This window comes from Ictalurus punctatus, chromosome 12 (assembly GCF_001660625.3).
Source record: "Ictalurus punctatus breed USDA103 chromosome 12, Coco_2.0, whole genome shotgun sequence".
In the NCBI taxonomy this organism is placed as follows: domain Eukaryota; kingdom Metazoa; phylum Chordata; class Actinopteri; order Siluriformes; family Ictaluridae; genus Ictalurus; species Ictalurus punctatus.
In genome coordinates this window covers 28,622,248-28,641,258 of record NC_030427.2, presented here as the reverse complement: position 1 = coordinate 28,641,258, position 19,011 = coordinate 28,622,248, and the positions used below count along the sequence as shown (strand labels likewise).

The window sequence follows — 19,011 nt, the reverse complement described above, 5'->3', positions numbered from 1 at the left end:
ATAGCAGGTAGTAAAAATGTGAGTATGGTTCTTATGATTGATTACAAACTTAATCACAAAACACTCGCACGGACCGTGGATTATAACGCAGACCTTCACCACACGGCACACTGCGCGACTATTAAAGCATATCTGCCTGAATCAAAATGAATCACTGAATTAAACGACTCTGAATCACTACAAGACTCGTTTTTTGCGGATATGTAAGTCTAACAGCCCGCGCACGGAGTTCCGATTGGTCGGCATTGAGCGTGAGGCCACGCCCACCCACACCCACTCAGTTTATATAAAGCGCCAGTGCGCGCCACGGCGCTTCACACAGAGTTACCTCGTTGGTTCTGGGTCCAGTTCACTTCACAGATGGTGGTTCAGGTGGAGACTCGTATCCGCTACAGCAGCAAGAGGATGGACACAAATCAGCCCAAAATAGAAGCCAATATTTTACTGCTCGGAGCTGAGAAAGTGGGGAAGTCTGGTGAGTTTGTGTGCAATGATTAACATTATGGGATGTCAACATTGTTACTTAGGATATGTGATGTAGCAAGAGACTCGCCATGTACACGTGTATTATCACATGCATTAGTCATTGAAAATGTTGTTGTTTTTTCTTCCCTCCTTTCATCTTCTCAGCACTAATAGTGCGTTTCCTGACTAGAAGATTCATTGGAGAATACGGCTCTATAGGTAAGTAGCACGAAACTCCATGCAAACCTTCTGGAAAGCTCTACAGATATAATAAAGTTCAAGATTTCCCCAGTATAGTTCACTAAGAAATGTTTCCTCCTTTCAGAATCCATATACAGTCATCATGATAAGATTGACGGCCGAGATATCTGCTTCAACATCTGGGACTCACTTTGTCCACAGGTAAGAAAGCTCGTTTGTTTGTTTGTTTGTTTTTGTTTGTTCTAACTGGATTTTGAAGAGGTGGGGACGGGGAGTTGAGACTGAACTTTGCATCCTGTAAATACTGGATGCCGTCTCCCTCCTTCTGAGACACGGATGGCTCAGTCCATCTCATAGTTAGAGATTAATGCTTGATCCAGGAGCCTTTGACCGGTCGAATCGGAGTTGTACACGGGTTCATGTCCGTCAGAGTGTTTCCGTATTAGAAATGGTGACGAGTAGAATCGTTTTTCGAAAGCAAACACAACCTTAAGTACACAAAGCCTGCTAGAAGGGCTCTTTATTTAAGAGTGGAATGCCACCAGGTCCTTTTCCAATGAGCAGAGATTCACCTGAAGTACTTTTTGTTCTATTTCAATCTTTTCAGTGTTAAAAAAAAAAAAGGGGGTGTTCTTACTTTGCTTGAATGATAAACCTGAATGATAATTATTCGCTGTTTGATTTTGAAGGCAGTTAGTAAAAGTTAGTTAAAAACAGCGGATTGACGACTCCGTCAAACAAGACCTGCGATGAAGGAGAACATTTACATAATACGCCACATCTCTTGGGGATGGTGGCATGCGAATTGACCATTAATCCGATGTATTTATAAAAAAATAAAAACGGGCAAAAATCAACAAATCGGAGGATTATGGTAATAATTTGTTTCAGACATCATTCGGAGTACAATAGAAACCTATGACAGTCTGGGTTTGAAAGTGAGGTAAAGACACCCGTGACGATACAGCGTGATGTCACGGATCTCAAAAGCACAGCATCTAATTTCAAACTCCTTCCTCACATCTTTCCCAGAATGCTGAAGAAGTGGGCCACATCAGCGACAGGCAGCTGCAGTGGTCCGACGGCTTCATCCTGGTCTACAGCATCTGCGACCGGGCCAGCTTCAACGCGGTGCGACAGCAGGTCCAACATATCCGCCAAGCGCAGCAGAAACTCTCCAGCTCCGCCCCGCTCATCATCGTGGGGAACAAACGAGACCTGCAGCACCGGCGCGCCGTGTCCAGCGAGGAAGGACGGCTCCTGGCGTTCTCGGCCGACTGCGACTTCTTCGAGATCTCCGCGGCCGAAGCGTACCACGGCGTGCTCATGGTGTTCCACGAACTGCTCGACCTGATCCGCGAGGCCAGGGCGCTCAAGAAGGGCACGGCCGGCTTCAGGGGCATCGTCAGGAGTATGTCTGCCGTTTTTGGGAGGAAGAGGACCGAATAGACCGGAACGTTCCTCAGGAATGAGGAATGAATATTGCGTCCACATTGGACTACGATTATTGACTTATCGTGTTGGGATTTGAATGCTCTGTGAATGTTCGAATTCAGAGACGTCTTGCGGGGTCTTCAAGATGTCAAGGGCGATAACTTTGTCTCGCACCACAGCAGTGTTGTTGTCACATTCTCGAATCTGATTGGTCAGAAGGCGTTTTGTTTTCTCTAACTTGTCTCGCAGACGTTCCACGATGGTACATATAGCTATAAACGGATAAATTTTTAAAAAAGCGCGATTTGACGTTCGTTAATAAATGAAGAGATTGTAATCGTTGCCAAATTGCTGTGGTGTAAGCAGAATAAACCACTTTGAGACATACTGTTATAGGAAAAGAATCCGCTTCAGCGTGGTGACGGGCATCGTTCCCCCCCCAAACCCCCCCCTGTTCGTCTTAATTCCTTCTTTCCATATTGTATAAGAAAGCCCTTTACTGTTACATGTACATAGTCATTAGGAGGTTATTTCTATGCAAAACAGACATCTATCTGTGTGCATGTGACTTCAGTGCATAATGAGCCTCATCGGTGGACACGGCGAGTCTCGGACGCTAAACCACATTGCCGGGCTGACCATCCTCCCCAGAGAACACTAGATATATTCAAGATGAATCTTACACACGATTACACAGGCGTGCGCACACACACTAATTTTGCTTTATTTTCTTTTTTCTTTTTTCTTTTTTTTGAGTATTCTGACCAAAGAATCTGAATCCTAATCTGCCCACACAGACGTAGCGGTTATGAGCTCAGGACTCGCCTCGAGTCAGATGGGCTTTGTTAAAGCTTTGCACTCGTTTCACACTGACTGGAGAAGTGTTGCGTTACTTTATTACACACCCTGATGGTTCACCACCTTTTTCTTTTTTTCTTCTTTTTTTTTTTTTAAATACAAATGGATCTGGCACAAATCTGTTTCCTTTATAGCTGCAGGGTGGTGTGTGTATTGCTTATAGTACAGACAAGTCTGTTAATGACTTTTATAATAAAACATGAATTGTAGTAATCTGTGTAAGTCTTTTTTTTTTTTTTTTCTTTTCTTCTCCTCGCAAATAAATCCAGGCACTTGGGCAAGAAAGTATACCTTGAATAGAGATTATAATAAAACTATTTATTATTGCTATTTAAAGACTCTTTTTTTTTTTTTTTTATCATTTTAAGCTTTTTATTTTCAAGGCAAGTAATAAAGTATGAAAAGTCCCAAAAAAAATAAAAATCAGAATGGAAATTTCTGCAAAGCACTCTTAACCCCCCCCCCCCCCCCCCCCCCCCCCCCATAATAATGATCATCTGTAGACCTATTTACATTACTGCAAGAAAACCAACTAAAATATAGTGAATACTAGAGGTAAAATGTGTGATGGTAAGAATATGACACAACTGTGAATCTGCCTGGACCTTAATGTCCAGTAAAAGTCAATGATGGTGAGCTGGAAATATAAAAAAATAAATAACCCACGCTAAATAAGAAACAAGCTGGGAAATGATTCTGAATAAAATGCCCAAATGACTTTTTGGTAGTTTACTGAATGACGAGTGATAAACGTGATGTACTTTATAAAAAACTGTGTTGGTTTAATCATTATATACAGTGCTGTGAAAAAGTATTTGCCCCATCCTGATCTTCAAACGAAATACAACATGAAATCTGAGTAAACGCACAATACGGTATTTATTTATTTATTTTATTGAGGATGGTAATCAAACACCTACTACTCATGCGCAAAACTAATTGCCCTCTTAAACTTAAAATCTGGTTGTGCCACCTTTAGCAGCAATAACTTCAACCACACGTTTCTGATAACTGGAGATCAGACTTTCACTTATTTCTAGGACTAGGATTTACTCCTCTGATTTGGAGCGTTGTCTTGCTGCATAATCCAGCAAAGCTTGAGTTTCAGCTTACGCACTGAAGACCGGACATTCTCCTTTAGGATTTTCTGGTAGAGAGCAGAATTCATGCTTCCCTCAATTACTGCAAGTTGTCCAGGCCCTGAAGCAGCAGAGCATCCCCACACCATCACGCTTCCTCCACCATGCTTGACCGTAGGTATGATGATTTTTTTGTGGAATTCTGTTTGGTTTACACCAGATGTAACGGCACCCCATCTTCCAAACAGTTCCACTTTCGACTCCTCAGTCCACAGAACATTCTCCAAAAAGTTTTGAGGATCATCAAGGTGTGTTTTGGTAAAATTCAGACGAGTCTTAATGTTCTTCTGGGTCAGCAGTGGTTTTCTCCTCACCGCTCTTCCATGGAGGACATTTTCCCCCAGAGTCTTTCTGATAGTGGAGTCATGAACAGTGACCTTTATTGACGCGAGAGAGGTCTGTAGGTTTTTTGATGTTGTCCTTGGCTCTTTTGTGATTTCCTGGATGAGTCGTCGCTGTGCTCTTGGAGGAATTGTGGAAGGTCGGACACTTCTGGGAAGGTTCACTACTGTGCAGAGTTTTTCCATCTGGAGATAACGGCTCTCGCTGTGGTTCTCTGGAGTCCCAGAGCCTTTGAAATATCTTTGTAGCCCTTCCCAGACTGATGTACATCAATCACCTTCTTCCTCGTCATTTCTGGAATCTCTTTCAGCTTTGCCACAGTGTGTTAGTAGGTGAGATCTTTTAACCAACTGCATGCTGATGAAGAAGTTCTATGTAAGTGTCGATGTGATTGAACAGGGTTTGCAGTAATCAGGCCTGGTTGTGTCTCGTCCAGCTGAACCCCGTTATCATTGCAGTTCCATAGATTTGAGGAATCAATAACTACAGGGGCAAATACATTTTCACACAGGCCCAGTCGGTACTGGATAATTTTTTGCAACAATAAATAACATTATCATTTAAAAACTGTATTGTGTGTTTACTCAGGTTGCCTTTGTTGTATCTTAGATTTTGTTTTAATTTCTGAAACTATTTAGTATGGATACAAACAAAAACAGAAGAAATCAGGATGGGGCAAATACTTTTTCACAGCACTGTAAGAGGAATAAAACACTGGTATGGAAAACAGCCACAGGTGTGATGAAGTGGGGTCACTGTTATCACGCGGAAGCTGATTATTTTCAGTTTTACTCCCCTTATACCACAGCAAATTGCCAACGCTAAGCATTTTGAAGCAGTTTTCCTGGCAGCATGCGCTCACGCAGCACGGACACACACGTGCAGTGCTTCAGAAGGAATATCCCACAAGTCCCGTCTTTGTGTTTGTGTGCATAAATAAGCCTTTCATTAAAATCAGTGGCCTCGCCGCAAATCCGCAAGCAAGAGCAAAACCTTACATTACACCCCACGCACAAGCGGGAGAAAGAGCAGGGTCCTCTGGGTAGAACCCTGCACTGTGTAGGCGTTCGAAGTGGAAACGGTTGGCATGGCGATGGCCACGGAAACCCTCGTCGCTGGATGCCGTTCGTCATCTTCTGACATCACGGGAGCCTACATCCAAACACAATCCTCAGGGATTCACACATCCATATTCCGGCCCCTGTGCTTTTAGACACACACACACACACACACACACACACACACACACACACACACACACACACACACACACACACACAGTGTGGGTCCATAGAGACTTTACGCATCACATTTTCTGAAGCAACAATGCAAACTTAGAGATAGACAATGGATATGAGACTTTTGCTACACGTGTGTGTGTGTGTGTGTGTGTGTGTTCAAAATAGATTTAATGTAGGCTAGATTAAGTCCAATACTTTCTGATAAGTGTATATTGTGATGTAATGTCCCACAACATTGATATCATCCATCAAAAGGGTCTATACCACAGCGCTGCTGAATTCTCTCTCCTGATTGGTCAGAAATGATCGGTTATCATTTAGAATACTCCTTTCATGTTCAGGTTTCACGTGTTATAGAACGTAGATGGATGTAACGTCACACGTCATTACGTCCCGACGCCGCGCCGTCCGACGTTCCCTCCAGAATTTCACGTCTCGACATACAGTCGGTCTTCGTTATGGGACCGTGTACAGTTTGGGTGTTTCGTGTTTAATGTTGTGAACGCTTCAAGTGCGGTTAATTATTAGTCGTGCTGTACGTGCTGATAGACGACTGCTTGAAGCCGTGGGCTGCGTCCCAAACCGCGTACTTGCCGTCTATATAGTATATAGAGACACGTGTATTTCTCCTACTATATACTGTAGCAGGTAAGTACGCGGTTTGGGACGCGGCCGTGCTCTCTCGATTGCCGTCAGACGGTCGAGCGCTGCCGTGTGTGATCGTGTCCTGTCTCACGATGCGGTGAAATCTCTCACACGAGGTTAATAGTGTGATTAAGGTGTGTACACGTCTGTAACGCACGCCGATAACGCGACTAAAACAGGAAAACTCCACACGTCTTAATTCCGTCTGTGTTTACTCCGGGTGTGACTTTAATCAGATTAAGGTCATCAGTAATCTGTTTACGTGCTCGTTTCTTATCAGAGTATCGTCTCAATCGGGTTCATATCGGAATATCGCTGTCCGCGTAAACGTACTGAGTAAGTTCAAATCTTCAGGAAAGGAAGCGTTCCGGTTTCTCTGTAACATGGCACGATCCCTTTATCCCCCGTAGAGGATTCCACCGAGTCTTTTTTTATTGTTGCGGCCAAAAATGCTCTATTTTTTATTTTTTTTAGTTTTTTGTCCTTCTCTCTTTTTTTTTTGTGCATAGAGCTACTCGGATCGTTTGTAAACGAGCCCTCTTAGTTGTTCTCGTGTTCGACGCACGTGAATCGAAGAGAGCTTTGGCCGAAAGAGCACGGGGACGACGTCGCGTAGCGTGCCCCGGCCCAAATCCGCGGGAATTTTTTAAAAAATTGCACGCTCCTCAGAATATCGTGGAGATTCCTTGATTTCGTGTTCAATTCCGCGACCGCAAAATCCTGGACAGACTGATTTTCTGTCTTACTAACTCAAAAAAAGGAGGGAAAAAATATCAAGAATGCTGGTGTTAAAGTGCATCGGTAGTGGGGTTTATAATATCCACGGCTACGGATGCATTGAAACACGATCCGCTGTTTTATTATTTATTTTAGTAATTAAAATGGCAAAATTGCTACGTTTGCATGTAGGTAAAAGGGGGGGGGGGGGGGGGGGGGGGGACAGGCTGCAGCTGAAGATGAAAATGAAGGAGTAGTCCAGACCCCATAAATGAATCCCTGAATAATCCGATTAGCGAACAGAAGGACGCCTGCACCCTGTGTACCTGTGTGAACTCTCACGTACACAACTGAGAGCTGCTGAATGTCAAGAGCCCTTCAGTTCATTATGAAGAGCGGAAGCTCTCTGTAGCCTTCTCTTCGCCTTTATGACTTAACACACACGCGCACACACACACACACTAACCTGAATGGACACCAGAAATGCTTCTGACATACCAAATACCTCGCTATCTTGTCTGAGGTGAAAAAGTTGCCTCACGGATACTGCCGAAGAGAAATTACACGAGATAAAGGAAACTCAGATAGCAAACGCACGATGAGGTAGTGAGCGTGTGCTAAAACTGCACGCCCTACACACACTTTCTGTTATCGTGGTTTATTATCACCGGACTGTAACAGAGAGACACGTCGTCCACCGTGTTTCCTGGAACTCAGCACACTCTGGGTTATTCCTCGCAGATCGGCAGATCTGCATCGATATGCAAATTAGAAGTCCACCAGGCCACCATGTCTGTGTAAAATAATGAGCTAGCTAGCTAATTTTAACGAGTTCGTTTGGCTAATCTTGACGGCAAACAAAAATCCAAGACGGGTTGCGTATTCGCAGGTGCGGCTGCTGTTAATTTCCTGAGAATATAACACGAGGATATAAATCCAGACTTGCGTCGACTCGCGATAGACGCGAGCTGGTTTACTAGCCGCTAACTAGCCGGTTAGCTATGCGCTAATGTTACCTACGGTACGGTTATAAAACACCGACAAGCACCGGGCCTCATTTATCTGGAAATCGATCACTGACGGGTTTCGTTTCGTATTAATAACCTGACAGAAAGCGATCGAAACCAAGTCCGTTAACCAAGACAAGCAGGACTAGCCATTCGGTGAGGAAAGTAATGGCACCCAGGAGAAGGAGTAGGGGGGGACAGACATTGTTCCACACATCTAGCTTTTGAACAATTGTCTGCTCTTTGGACTCACTCTGAGGTTCAGGGACACGTGGTCAGATTGGCATAAAAAGGGGTGGGGTCAAAATGCCACAAATATATGATCCCTAATTTGCACACCATATACAGTGATCCTTGTGTAGCGCTGTAGAGATGCTCCTATGATATGTTTACTGTATCTCTGCGCATTAAAAAGTATTATTCATCGTGAAATATTTGCAGTAATATATAAGGGTTACTAAACAGGTTACGGAAATCATTCTGTAGTCAGGACAGGTGAGGTGAACACACACACACACACACACACACACACACACACTCACATGTGAATTAGGAGAAATGAGGCCTTGTTGTACAGATAGGAAGGTGGAAATTGGATTAAAGGAGCAGATCTAATCAGAGCTGAGGAGATGGCTGAGAGAGAGCAGAGAGACGTCTTGACCCGCCATCACCTTCTGATAAACCATTTGACTCTCACCTGTCTCAACAACCGAGCAGAGACGAGGAAGGGCGTCCTGCGCTACTGCACCGCTAAACATAGAAACGGGAAATTTCCATCAGCAAAGGAGCATTTTACACTTCCTACTGCTCGTCTTGATTTGAAGTCGGTCGGTAAACCCTCGTAACCCTTCCGTTCTCTTCCGTTCTGGGCAAAATGATGCTGTAAATATATCACGCATTTATGGCATTTGGCCGACTTTCTTATTGCGACTGGAGTTTCAAATTCGACATGCAGCAATCCTGAATATGGGGTCGCGCCGCTAATGATGACTAAAGATGGGAGGCATGGTGGCTCAGCGGTCGGTTCGAATCCCGCTTCTGCTCTCTGAGCACCATGTTAAATGGTCTGCACTTATATAGCGCTTTTTTAACCCATAACCACGGGTTCTCATTCGCCCATTCACACTCACACACCAATGGTAGCAGAGCTGCCGTGCAAGGCGCTAACTTGCCATCAGGAGCAACTCGGGAGCGGCTCAGCATGTGGAGTCACGTTGGCCGAGAATCGAACCGCCAACCCTACGATTAATGGACAACCCGCTCTACCACCTGAGCCACCTCTGAAGGACCAGAACCGTTCTCCCTGTGATTCGGGGGTTTCCTTCAGGTACTCCGGTTTCCTCCTCCATCCAAAGACATGCGCTGTAGGCTGACTGGCGTTTCCAAATTGTCCGTAGTGTGTGAAGGTATGTGTGATTGTGTCCTGCGATGGGCTGGCACCCCGTCCAAGGTGTCCCATCGCCTTGTGCCCCGAGTTCCCTGGGATAGATTCCAGGCTTCCCCTCGACCCTGTGTAGGATAAACAGTATGAAAAATGGATGGATGGAAGACTAAAGATGGACATAATCCAGACTGAGCCGTGTACATTTGTATGAAAAGAAGAAAATGATCAGTCGAGTCCCACACATCAAGTGGATCCAATCGAAATAATTACTATCAGATTTACATTTGCGCTTTAGAAGATGAAATTTTTTATGGACATGAACATGAGTTTTTAAAAATCACGTTTATATTACAACGATGAAGTTGTGGTCATTTGTTTACAAATTTCAGCCAAAGAGGTCAGCGGAGTCTGAATTCCTCTCGAATAGTTTGGCAGCTTCATGTTCGTCAGTACTGGTTATTCTGCTTTTTTGTTTTTAAGCTGTTTCGCCTTTAAGACAACATTATTGTTACATCCTGCACACAACATGAGGCTTAAAACACAAAAATCTCACCTTTTTATTAGTTTTATAAAGATTGTGGAAGAAGCGAAAAACACGACCCAAAGGATTATTCGGTGTAATAACTCAGTAAAGAGGAGGTGGAAAGAAGAGGCGTGTGTGTGTGTGTGTGTGTGTGTGTGTGCTCGTGCGCACTCACTTCTGCTCACCATGGTTGTAAAGAGTGCTTATTCGAGTTCCCATTGCCATTCTGTCAGCTCGAACAAGTCTGCCTATTCTCCTCTGACCGCTCTCATCAGAACAGCCACTCGCTGGATGTTTTTTGTCTGTCGCACCATCCTCTGGAAGCTCGAGGGTCTGTTGTGCGTGAAAATCCCAGGAGATGAGCGGTTACTGAAATACCCGTATCTGCATGATTTTACACATTGCCCTGCCACCACATGATTGGCTGATTGTATAACTGCATGAATGACCAGGTGTACAGGTGTTCCTAATAGAGTGGCCAGTTAGTGTATTGGAATGTCAGTTTCCTGACATAGATAAAGTCAGTTATTTTGAGGAGACTTCTAGACCGTTAGAGCCGAAAGAGCACTACGAAAAAATGATTTTCACAATGCAGGCGGTTTAATAAGAGGCGCTGTCGGGTCCCTGTTTGCATTTTGTCATTAAAACGGAATAAAAATACCTCCTGTTTACTGTTACATAAACCGTTCCTGTCTGGAGTTTTCACTACATTAGACGTGTCTGTGATCCCTGTAGGTGTGTAGGTTCAAGAATCCAGTGTAAAAAAAAAAACAAAAAAAAAAAACCGCATGCCAAGCGGAAGCTCACGGTGTTGAGGTTGGGTCAGTTTCGCTGTGCACACGACCCCATGCAGTGTGTTTAATCATCAAACATAATAGTAAACTATTACGCGAGAATGCAGATTTCACCTGCATCGTAGCGAACTACACACATAATATTTTTACGTGAATCCTTAACATTGACTGTTATTGAATTTTCTGGCTTTATCTTTTAATCCTGGCTGTATTTAATCCTATGCGTTCACACTTTACTGTGCTATTTACACATTAAAAAGAGGGCACATGGGAGAATAATCGTGTGTGTGTCCAGTGAAGACACAAAATGAGGACAGTAATCTACTTCATTCAGTCGTCATATGTTCTTTTCCACTCTAAATACGAGCCATTTCGATTTCGTCCTGCTATATTTACTAGAAACTGATAACTATGGCAACCAAGCAACATGTTCAAGCAGGAGGTTGTTTTTTTTTGTTTGGTTTTTTTTTTTTTGGGGGGGGGGTATAATCATATTGCCGTTACATAAGGATACTAAGAAGAAATCAATTTGAGGGCGGGTGGGGGAGGGGAATTGGCGTCCTCAATATAAATACACTTTTTCGAGTGAGTTTACTCGGATGAAACCGAAATGGACAGTTCCCTCCCGAAGTAACGGACCAGCGAGGCTAATTCCGTTGTTTACGCTATACATCGAAGACGTGTGTCGTTTAACACGTCTAGACGTAAATACTCGTCTTTTGAGCTCAAACCCAAACGTCTCCGACGTCTAACGAAAACAGTAGAATTGGCCTTGCTGTTCCGATACTTTCGGAGGGGAACTGTGACTAACCAAGCCGTCCGTCCGCACGTTTTTCTCTCCTTTTTACCTCCTTCCGCCACCACGTATAACGTGTATGAATAACAGCGTGTTCGTTTCCGTGAGAAGCGAGCGGAAACGAACGGACGCCGTGTTGGAAAACAGTACATGCTAATAATGCCGAGTTTAACGTGAGCACACTGGGGCCAGAATAAAGAATGAAGTCACTGACTGAATACTGAAAAAGCTTCGAATCTTCATCACGATGAGCGCATGCCTTACTCCAGTGACAAGCATGACTCCTTAAATTAGGACCTTCCCAATTTACTGGTGCATACTGTAGTAATATGATAAATGACTAGTATAACATCTCTGATATAAAGTAATATGATCGGCGAGCTTTGCCACCGCGTTGCCTCTGAACCGGGCTTTACAGCGTGCGATTTTCACTCCTGTCTCAGACAAAACTCACATTTTTTGGCCATGAGGTGAGACCAGCACTCTTAGAATAGTGTCAGGAGGCAAAGGCAGATGCCTTAATAATATGCTTTGATTAAAGCAGACTGTCAATCAAATCCAAAACAATGGATCTGAGGTAATAATTTAAAAAATCTTTAATAGGGCAAAAACCAGATCAAGCACTAGATAAGCCAGGCTTGGCGTCTGACGTGAGAACCACGCTGTGTAGTACTTAATGCTGAGTGAGCGTTTGGTGTGGGGGTATATATAGGAGTGTGTGTGTGTGATTGTGTCCAGGTGTGCGTAATCAGAAGTCAGATGACCTTGAACATGGTGGTGAAGCTGTGTACTGGGGAGTGTAGTCCTGGGCGCTTTTGTCTGTAGGCCGCGGTGCAACTGGGAAGCTGGAGTTCTTCGCTGATTCTGTTTTGACATAACAAGCACATAATGTGACGCTCACCAGCAGATAAATTATAGTTACACTGTGATCCGAAGTTGTGCTAGTGCGAGATTATTTTTTTGATACTAAGCTAAATAACCACAAAAACAGCTTTCCACGATCTTTACCAAGGGCGCCAATAATTTTTGAACTGGCTGTGTGTCATGTTTAAGTCGGATTAAATGAAAGAAAGAAACGTACCACTGAGAAGAACAAGGTGAGTGTTTTGTTCTGAGTTATTTATGTCAGTGCTGAGTCACTGTAGCTAGCTAGCAGCACTTAAGTATTTTTAGCATATTATTAGCAGCTAGCAGGATTAGCTAATAATGTGTAATACACATTCATGAAGGCTGTATAATATGTATTATTTGGGCAAAAACACACTGATACAAAAGGGTGAACATTTTGAAACTAGCACTGACACACTGAATTCCAATGCGCTGTTGATTTCCAGTCACAGAAGGCGAGTGAGTGTTCGCAAAAGATGGTTGAGCTAGCGATCTTTTGTTTTTAGCAAGAAGACGCCTGTTTAGTGGTCAAAATGGGCAAGACATGCCATTTTGTTCATGCAATCTGTGAGTAAACGGCTGATTGTACATATTTTCAGTCTATCTATGTAGATTATGATGCCATGTCACGCTAGCAAGGTCGTGCAGCTAGCCGACTAGCGCGCAAGGTAGAACGTTCAGCGTGACACGAGGTGAGAAAATCAATGCTGTTTTGAACACAGGGTGAGAGATAAAACTGTGTCGCATACATAACATTAAAACTAACATAAATTCAGTGTTGATGCTAATTCTAACGCCAAAAGATGGCAGTTTACTTTCCCTATACCACAAGAGCTACTATTAATGAGGAAATAGTAGTCTTCAGTGGAGAAACACTGCCGTCTGTGTGAACACTAGCCGTGTTTGGTGCACCACAGCCTGAATTAAAGCTCTGGCTAGCACTCTGACTAGCCTGCCTTCTGTATCGCCTACATGATGAGCTTTTAAAGAGTGAGCAGTGAGAGATCACTGCCTGGATGCCTCGCACGTGGGTCTAATCTGTGTGGTGCTGATAAGCAGTGCAGGTGCAACACCACTGAGAGGACGCCTCTGTGGAAAAAAGCCTTGTCCTGGGTAGCATCGTGGGTGAAATATGGCAGGAATTTTGCACAGTAAGGGGCTGGAATGTCAGGAATGCCTCATCTCTCAGTCTCTGTTACTTTATTTACATCCTACTGGTTGAGCGCTTCTGTGCACCAAAGTGACGTGGCCTGGCTGAGTCAATGTGAAGTTCATTAACATTATTGCCTGGTTAATGTTCACTCCTCTAGCTCTGCAGGGGGCTTTGAGGAGGCTCAGCCTGGCACTAGACTTTGCTCTCACTGTGTAACTATAATACAGACTTCCTTTACACTTCACTTGGAGGTCTGTTCGGGTTAGTCATTAATCTCAAAGTCAGAAAGCCGAAGCGTTCATGTGATATCTGCCTAGGGTGCCATCTAGAGGGAACGCCATTTAACTGAGCTTTCAGTTCAGCCACAGCCTTAATCCAGCCATTAAAGCTTGTCTAATGCGCAAATAAGATTACTCAGGTAATTGTATTTGGCAAATCTGTTTAATTATGATGAGACTGATACAGATAATGTATGCCATGTTACCCTTTTAAAGTTACAGTGCATAGAATATGGGATACTCTAATTTGTTGGGAAGCTAGTGAATGATCTGTCATCTGATCTGTCCGACTTGGATATGGATGGATCTGTATCATTAGCCAGTCGCGAAACCATTTGAGCTAATAATAGCTGGTTAGTGATGAGCTTGTTGCATTTGGCTTATTTTGCTAATAATGAGCGATTTAGAGTTTAGTTTTCCAATGTGCTTAATTTAAAAAATAATATCCGGTAGGAAACAAAAGCATTCGCATTATGGTTATATAATCTGATTGTAATTTAGCGTTTTCTGTAGAATGTATTCACAGTTAGCGTGTCAGTTCAACCTGAACTGGCTAGAAAATGAAATTTACTGGGAGTGGTGTGTATAAATTGATGCTCAACGGTTAAGGCTCTGGGTTATTGATCAGAAGGGCGGGGGTTCAAGCCCCAGCACCGCCAATCTACCACTGTTGGGCCCTTGAGCAAGGTCCTTAACCCTCTCTGCTTCAGGGGCGCCGTATCATGGCCGACCCTGCGCTCTGACTTTCTAACCAGCTGGAATATGTGAAGTGCTGTAATGTATATGTGACAAATAAAGGCTTCTTCTTCTTCTTGCAGCTAGCAAAACATTAGTGCTAGCTTAATTTAGGGGTCATTCCTACAGTATGTTCCCAGGGTCCTATGTTCCCCAGATTTATACGGCACATAATACACACATGACAAAGGGTCCTATGTTCCCCAGTTCAATATTCCGTTAACACACATTAAGTAAACTTTTCAAAAGGTTTCATGTCGTCAGGACGCATTTTCCTAGGGCCCTATTAGCGTTCTAAAACATTTTACTGTAGGGAGCCTGATCATCAGAAATTATTTTGTGCAATAATTGTTTAAAGCTTTGTGGATTTTTTTTGCTTTGCTGATTCCCCCCCACCTCCAACCACGCTAAAAGGACAGCTGACATTTACAATATATTAAAAGAAAGTCTGCAGAGAAAGCTGGAACGCTGCTGTGATCAAACTCCTACGGCGAGCACAGCATGAGGGAAATAATCACATGTCACCGCAGAACAGCGCAGAGGAAAATGTTTTAATCACTGGACATGGCTCTCCGGGGTTCTGAGGGTCCTAACACGCTGTGTTTGTTAGACGTGATTAAAAAAAAATGTTCGGGCTTCCTAATCAGTCTGAGGGAGACCCTGGCAACTGCTGTGTTACTGAGTTCACCAGTGCATTAATGAGGCCTTTTCAAAAACAAAAAAAAAAGATCCAAACCTGCCATCATAATCTAATGTCCAGAGCCGGGACATATGATTATAGTTGGACCTCGTTAGCACACGCACTCACACGTATTGTTCCGGTGTCACACCTGCTCGGTTGTAACGATTTGCACGACTGGCGCTGAGTTACAAGTTATGAAGGTTTTTCTTCTTATTCATTATCTTTGTATGAAATCCAACAAAAATCCAATCAAATTGCCCTCGTTTGTCTTGCATGTATATGAATGTCTCATGAGATCGGATGGTTAAAATCCATGTTAATTAGGTGTGTAAAGCCATTTTGATGGAAACAAGTGAAAATCAGACAATAAAAACAGAAAGTGCATCAATCTGCTGCATTGGGTTAATGGCGTTTAAAGTCGTTACTGCTGTTGGTGAAAGTCTGATGTTGTAGCCTGATGATACAAATTCATGACAGTTTACATGACTAAATTTGAATGGGAAGCTTTGAAGGCTAAAGTTACAATTAGGGATGAAGTATATATATATATATATATATATATATATATATATATGTATGTATGTATGTGTATATATGTATATACATATATGTATATACATATATGTATGTGTATATATGTATGTGTATATATATATATATATATATATATATGTGTGTGTATATGTATATATGTATGTGTATATATGTATATATATATATATATATTGGTGTTCAAATTCATATACATTTTTTCTTCAGGGTCTAATGTGATACCATGATGGTAATACAGTATATTTACTTATTTGCATATGCTGTGAATAAGATATTTTTCTGAGAATCCGGAAAATCCTTCCTCAGCCGTGCTAGCGAAGCAGTTCCCATTCAGTATCAGTGGCTGCTTGAAACACATGATTCATCCCCTGGGGTAACAAAGTTCAGAGAGTGGAGATGAGTTCTTTCCTTAAGCTTCCTTGCTTCGTTGCTGCCATAGCAACGACTAGCCATGCTGATCAACTTGTTATTAAAGGACTGTCCATTGATGTCCATTGATGAAGTCACAGCACTGGAAAGGAGACATCCTTCATTCCTATTATATCTTTAAGCCCGTGTGATTCTAATGGCCCTATTAATAAATCTGCTCAGTGAACATCCTGCCTGTTCGAGTGGCATGGTTTTAATTCGCTTCTTCTACTCCTGACAAGCATGACTTTGATTATATAATGGTGGTTCTTTAAAAGAAAAAAAAAAGCATGAGGCAGTTTCAGGCTCGTCCAGGAGGATTTTAATTATTTTACGTATAATCTCATCCACTTTTATTAATAGGATGATTAGATTTGTCTGAAATGAATTGTTTTTATGGAAAACGTGTGTACTATGCTGAAATTTCACCAGCTATCTATCAATTCTAATTCTGATCGGGATGTTCAACAAGCACATATGGTCCGGGGTGTGATCTATATGTCAGACCTCCTCGCCCAGCGTCAGTACCCGAATGAACACGAATCCCCACGGCCATGCTTTAAAATCTAGTGGAAAGACTTCCCAGAAGAAAGAGTGGAGTCCATTATAACAGCAAAGGGGGAAATCAGTCTGCATCGGGATGTTCAACAAGCACATATGGTCCGGGGTGTGACGGTCAGGGCTGTCAAGGACGGTCAAGGGCTTCTAGAATTGTCAGAAAAAGGCGGGGAAACGTAGACAAAGGTGAAAAAAGCTACAAGGGAGGACAACTGCAGACAAGGGTTGACAAAGGCGGACAAGGTCAGACAAAGATGGAAAAGCAACAGACAAGCAGACAAATTGCAGAAAATAGCAAACAAAGGCAGAAATACGGCAGACATATCTGCACAAAGACAGAAATTCGGTAAACACATAGTGGACAAAGGCAGAAACACGATGGCGAAAGGAGGACAAATGGCAGAAAAAAGCAGAACAAAATGTACAAAACCAGGAAAAGTGGACAAAGGCGAAAAAACGCAGACAAAATGGGGGGGGGGAACAAGGCAGAACAAGGTGGACATGGGCGGACAAGGATGGACCAAGGCAGAAAAAAGCAAACAAAGGCAAAAAAGGGTGCAAAGAGGTTTTAAAAAAAAATGTCAACGCTCTCGAGAGCGTTCAAAGGATGTCAGTGGTGGTTCAGGGCGGTCAAGGGCTGTCTAGGTCTATCAAAGGCAGAGAAAAACCAGACAAAGGCGGAGAAGGGTGGAAACGGGCACACAAATGCAAAAAAAAAAAAAAAAAAAAGCAAACAGAGGTAGACGATTTTTGGAGAAGGTTGGACAAGGGCCGACAGTGGAGGAAAAATGTGGACAAAGGCAGAAGTAATAAGAAAAAGTGGACAAGGGGACACAAGGGAGGACAAAGCTGGAAAAAAAGCGGAGAAAGTCAGAAAAAAGTGGACAAGAACAGAAAAATAGGGACAAGGATGGACAAGAAAGGACAAAGATGGAAAAAACAGACAAAGGCTATCAAGGGGCTGGCGAAGGGTGGTCATAAGCGGTCACGGGCTTTCTAGGACTGTCAATAACTACCTCTGGCTTTCAAGGGCTGTGGAAAGCTGTCCAGGCATGCCTAGGGCTGTGCAATGCTGTTAAGTTTATTATATCAGCAAAGGGGGAATAAATCAATAATGGCATTTTCAAAACGCACACAGCATGGGTATGATGGTCAGGTGACCACAACTGGTCATATGGTGTATGTACATGCTCCCAACCCATGCTCGTTGACGTTTTCTTGACCGCCGTTTCTTGGTATAAAGCAAAAATAAAGCCTTTAATCCAGCTGAGAAACAGAAAGAACCTGACATTCCCCATTTACACAAGTGACTACTATCGTCACACTCAGTCTTCAGGTGCAATAATGACTAGCAAAAGCAATCAGAAACACCGGATTATCAACATTCCTGCCATAGTAGCAATGTTTTGAACAGCTAAAAGGAGGGATAAGCCAGCATTTATTTATTTATTTTTTTCTCCTTTATAAATCCGCTTAAGTGTTTTAAAAATGAAAAATCTCAGCATGCCAAGGAGAGAGACGTAACTCTGATCTGAAAGCCACATTCAAGGCCATCGATCTCGCTGCTGAACAGGAAACCCTTTTCCTCCTCGTGATATAATGTATTAATATCTCCAGCAGTCCCCACCGGAAGGAAGACGTGTTCGCAATTTCAGAAAGGATGTCATCCATAATGTTAACTGAACCCTACAAAATAACATCCTTATACCTTTAGAGAGCGTTCGAATGTTGTTAACGGGGTTTGTAGTCCCTCCTGAACGAATTAAGATGGCTGCCCAGAAGCCAGAGTGATAATAAAAAAGTACACAGTAGCTCCGGAAAAGGCTTAACAGAAAATGCTTGTGGATGTATAGTTTTGAGGACCACCGTGGTTGGAGATCGGCTCTATTCCCTGGTGTCCACACCCGGTCCCACCTCCAGATCTCAGAGATTGGGATTTGAGCTTAACAGTTACGTATGAAATGTTGAAATTACCAGCATTCAGTACAAGTGACGCTTCTTGGATGAGTGAAGAAACGCCGTGAAGACCTTGACTCGGAGCTAGAGGTTCAGTAGATATCGCAGCAGAGGTGCTCAGAACATCATCTGGAATAAATTAAGTGAACTCCCGCCTGCACTAAACGCCAGATTGACAGGGTTGTGGACTTAAACGATCCGTGTTTAATAGACCGGACCACCCATGACCAGCGAGAACCTGCCAGATGTTTACCA

General features: G+C 43.1%; 2 protein-coding genes across 2 annotated transcripts in view; one reads left to right on the top strand and one right to left on the bottom strand.

The window, feature by feature from the left end:
• syt11a (synaptotagmin XIa) overlaps positions 1–19,011 on the bottom strand; it is a 201,391-nt gene that overhangs the window by 118,524 nt on the left and 63,856 nt on the right. The gene's annotated exons all lie outside the window — the stretch shown is intronic.
• zgc:64022 (RERG_RasL11_like domain-containing protein) lies at positions 52–3,171 on the top strand. The gene is made up of 4 exons (XM_017481114.3): positions 52–475; positions 631–684; positions 791–867; positions 1,699–3,171. Exons 1-4 carry the CDS (start codon positions 361–363, stop codon positions 2,113–2,115), a joined length of 663 nt encoding a protein of 220 aa, XP_017336603.1. The 5' UTR covers positions 52–360; the 3' UTR covers positions 2,116–3,171.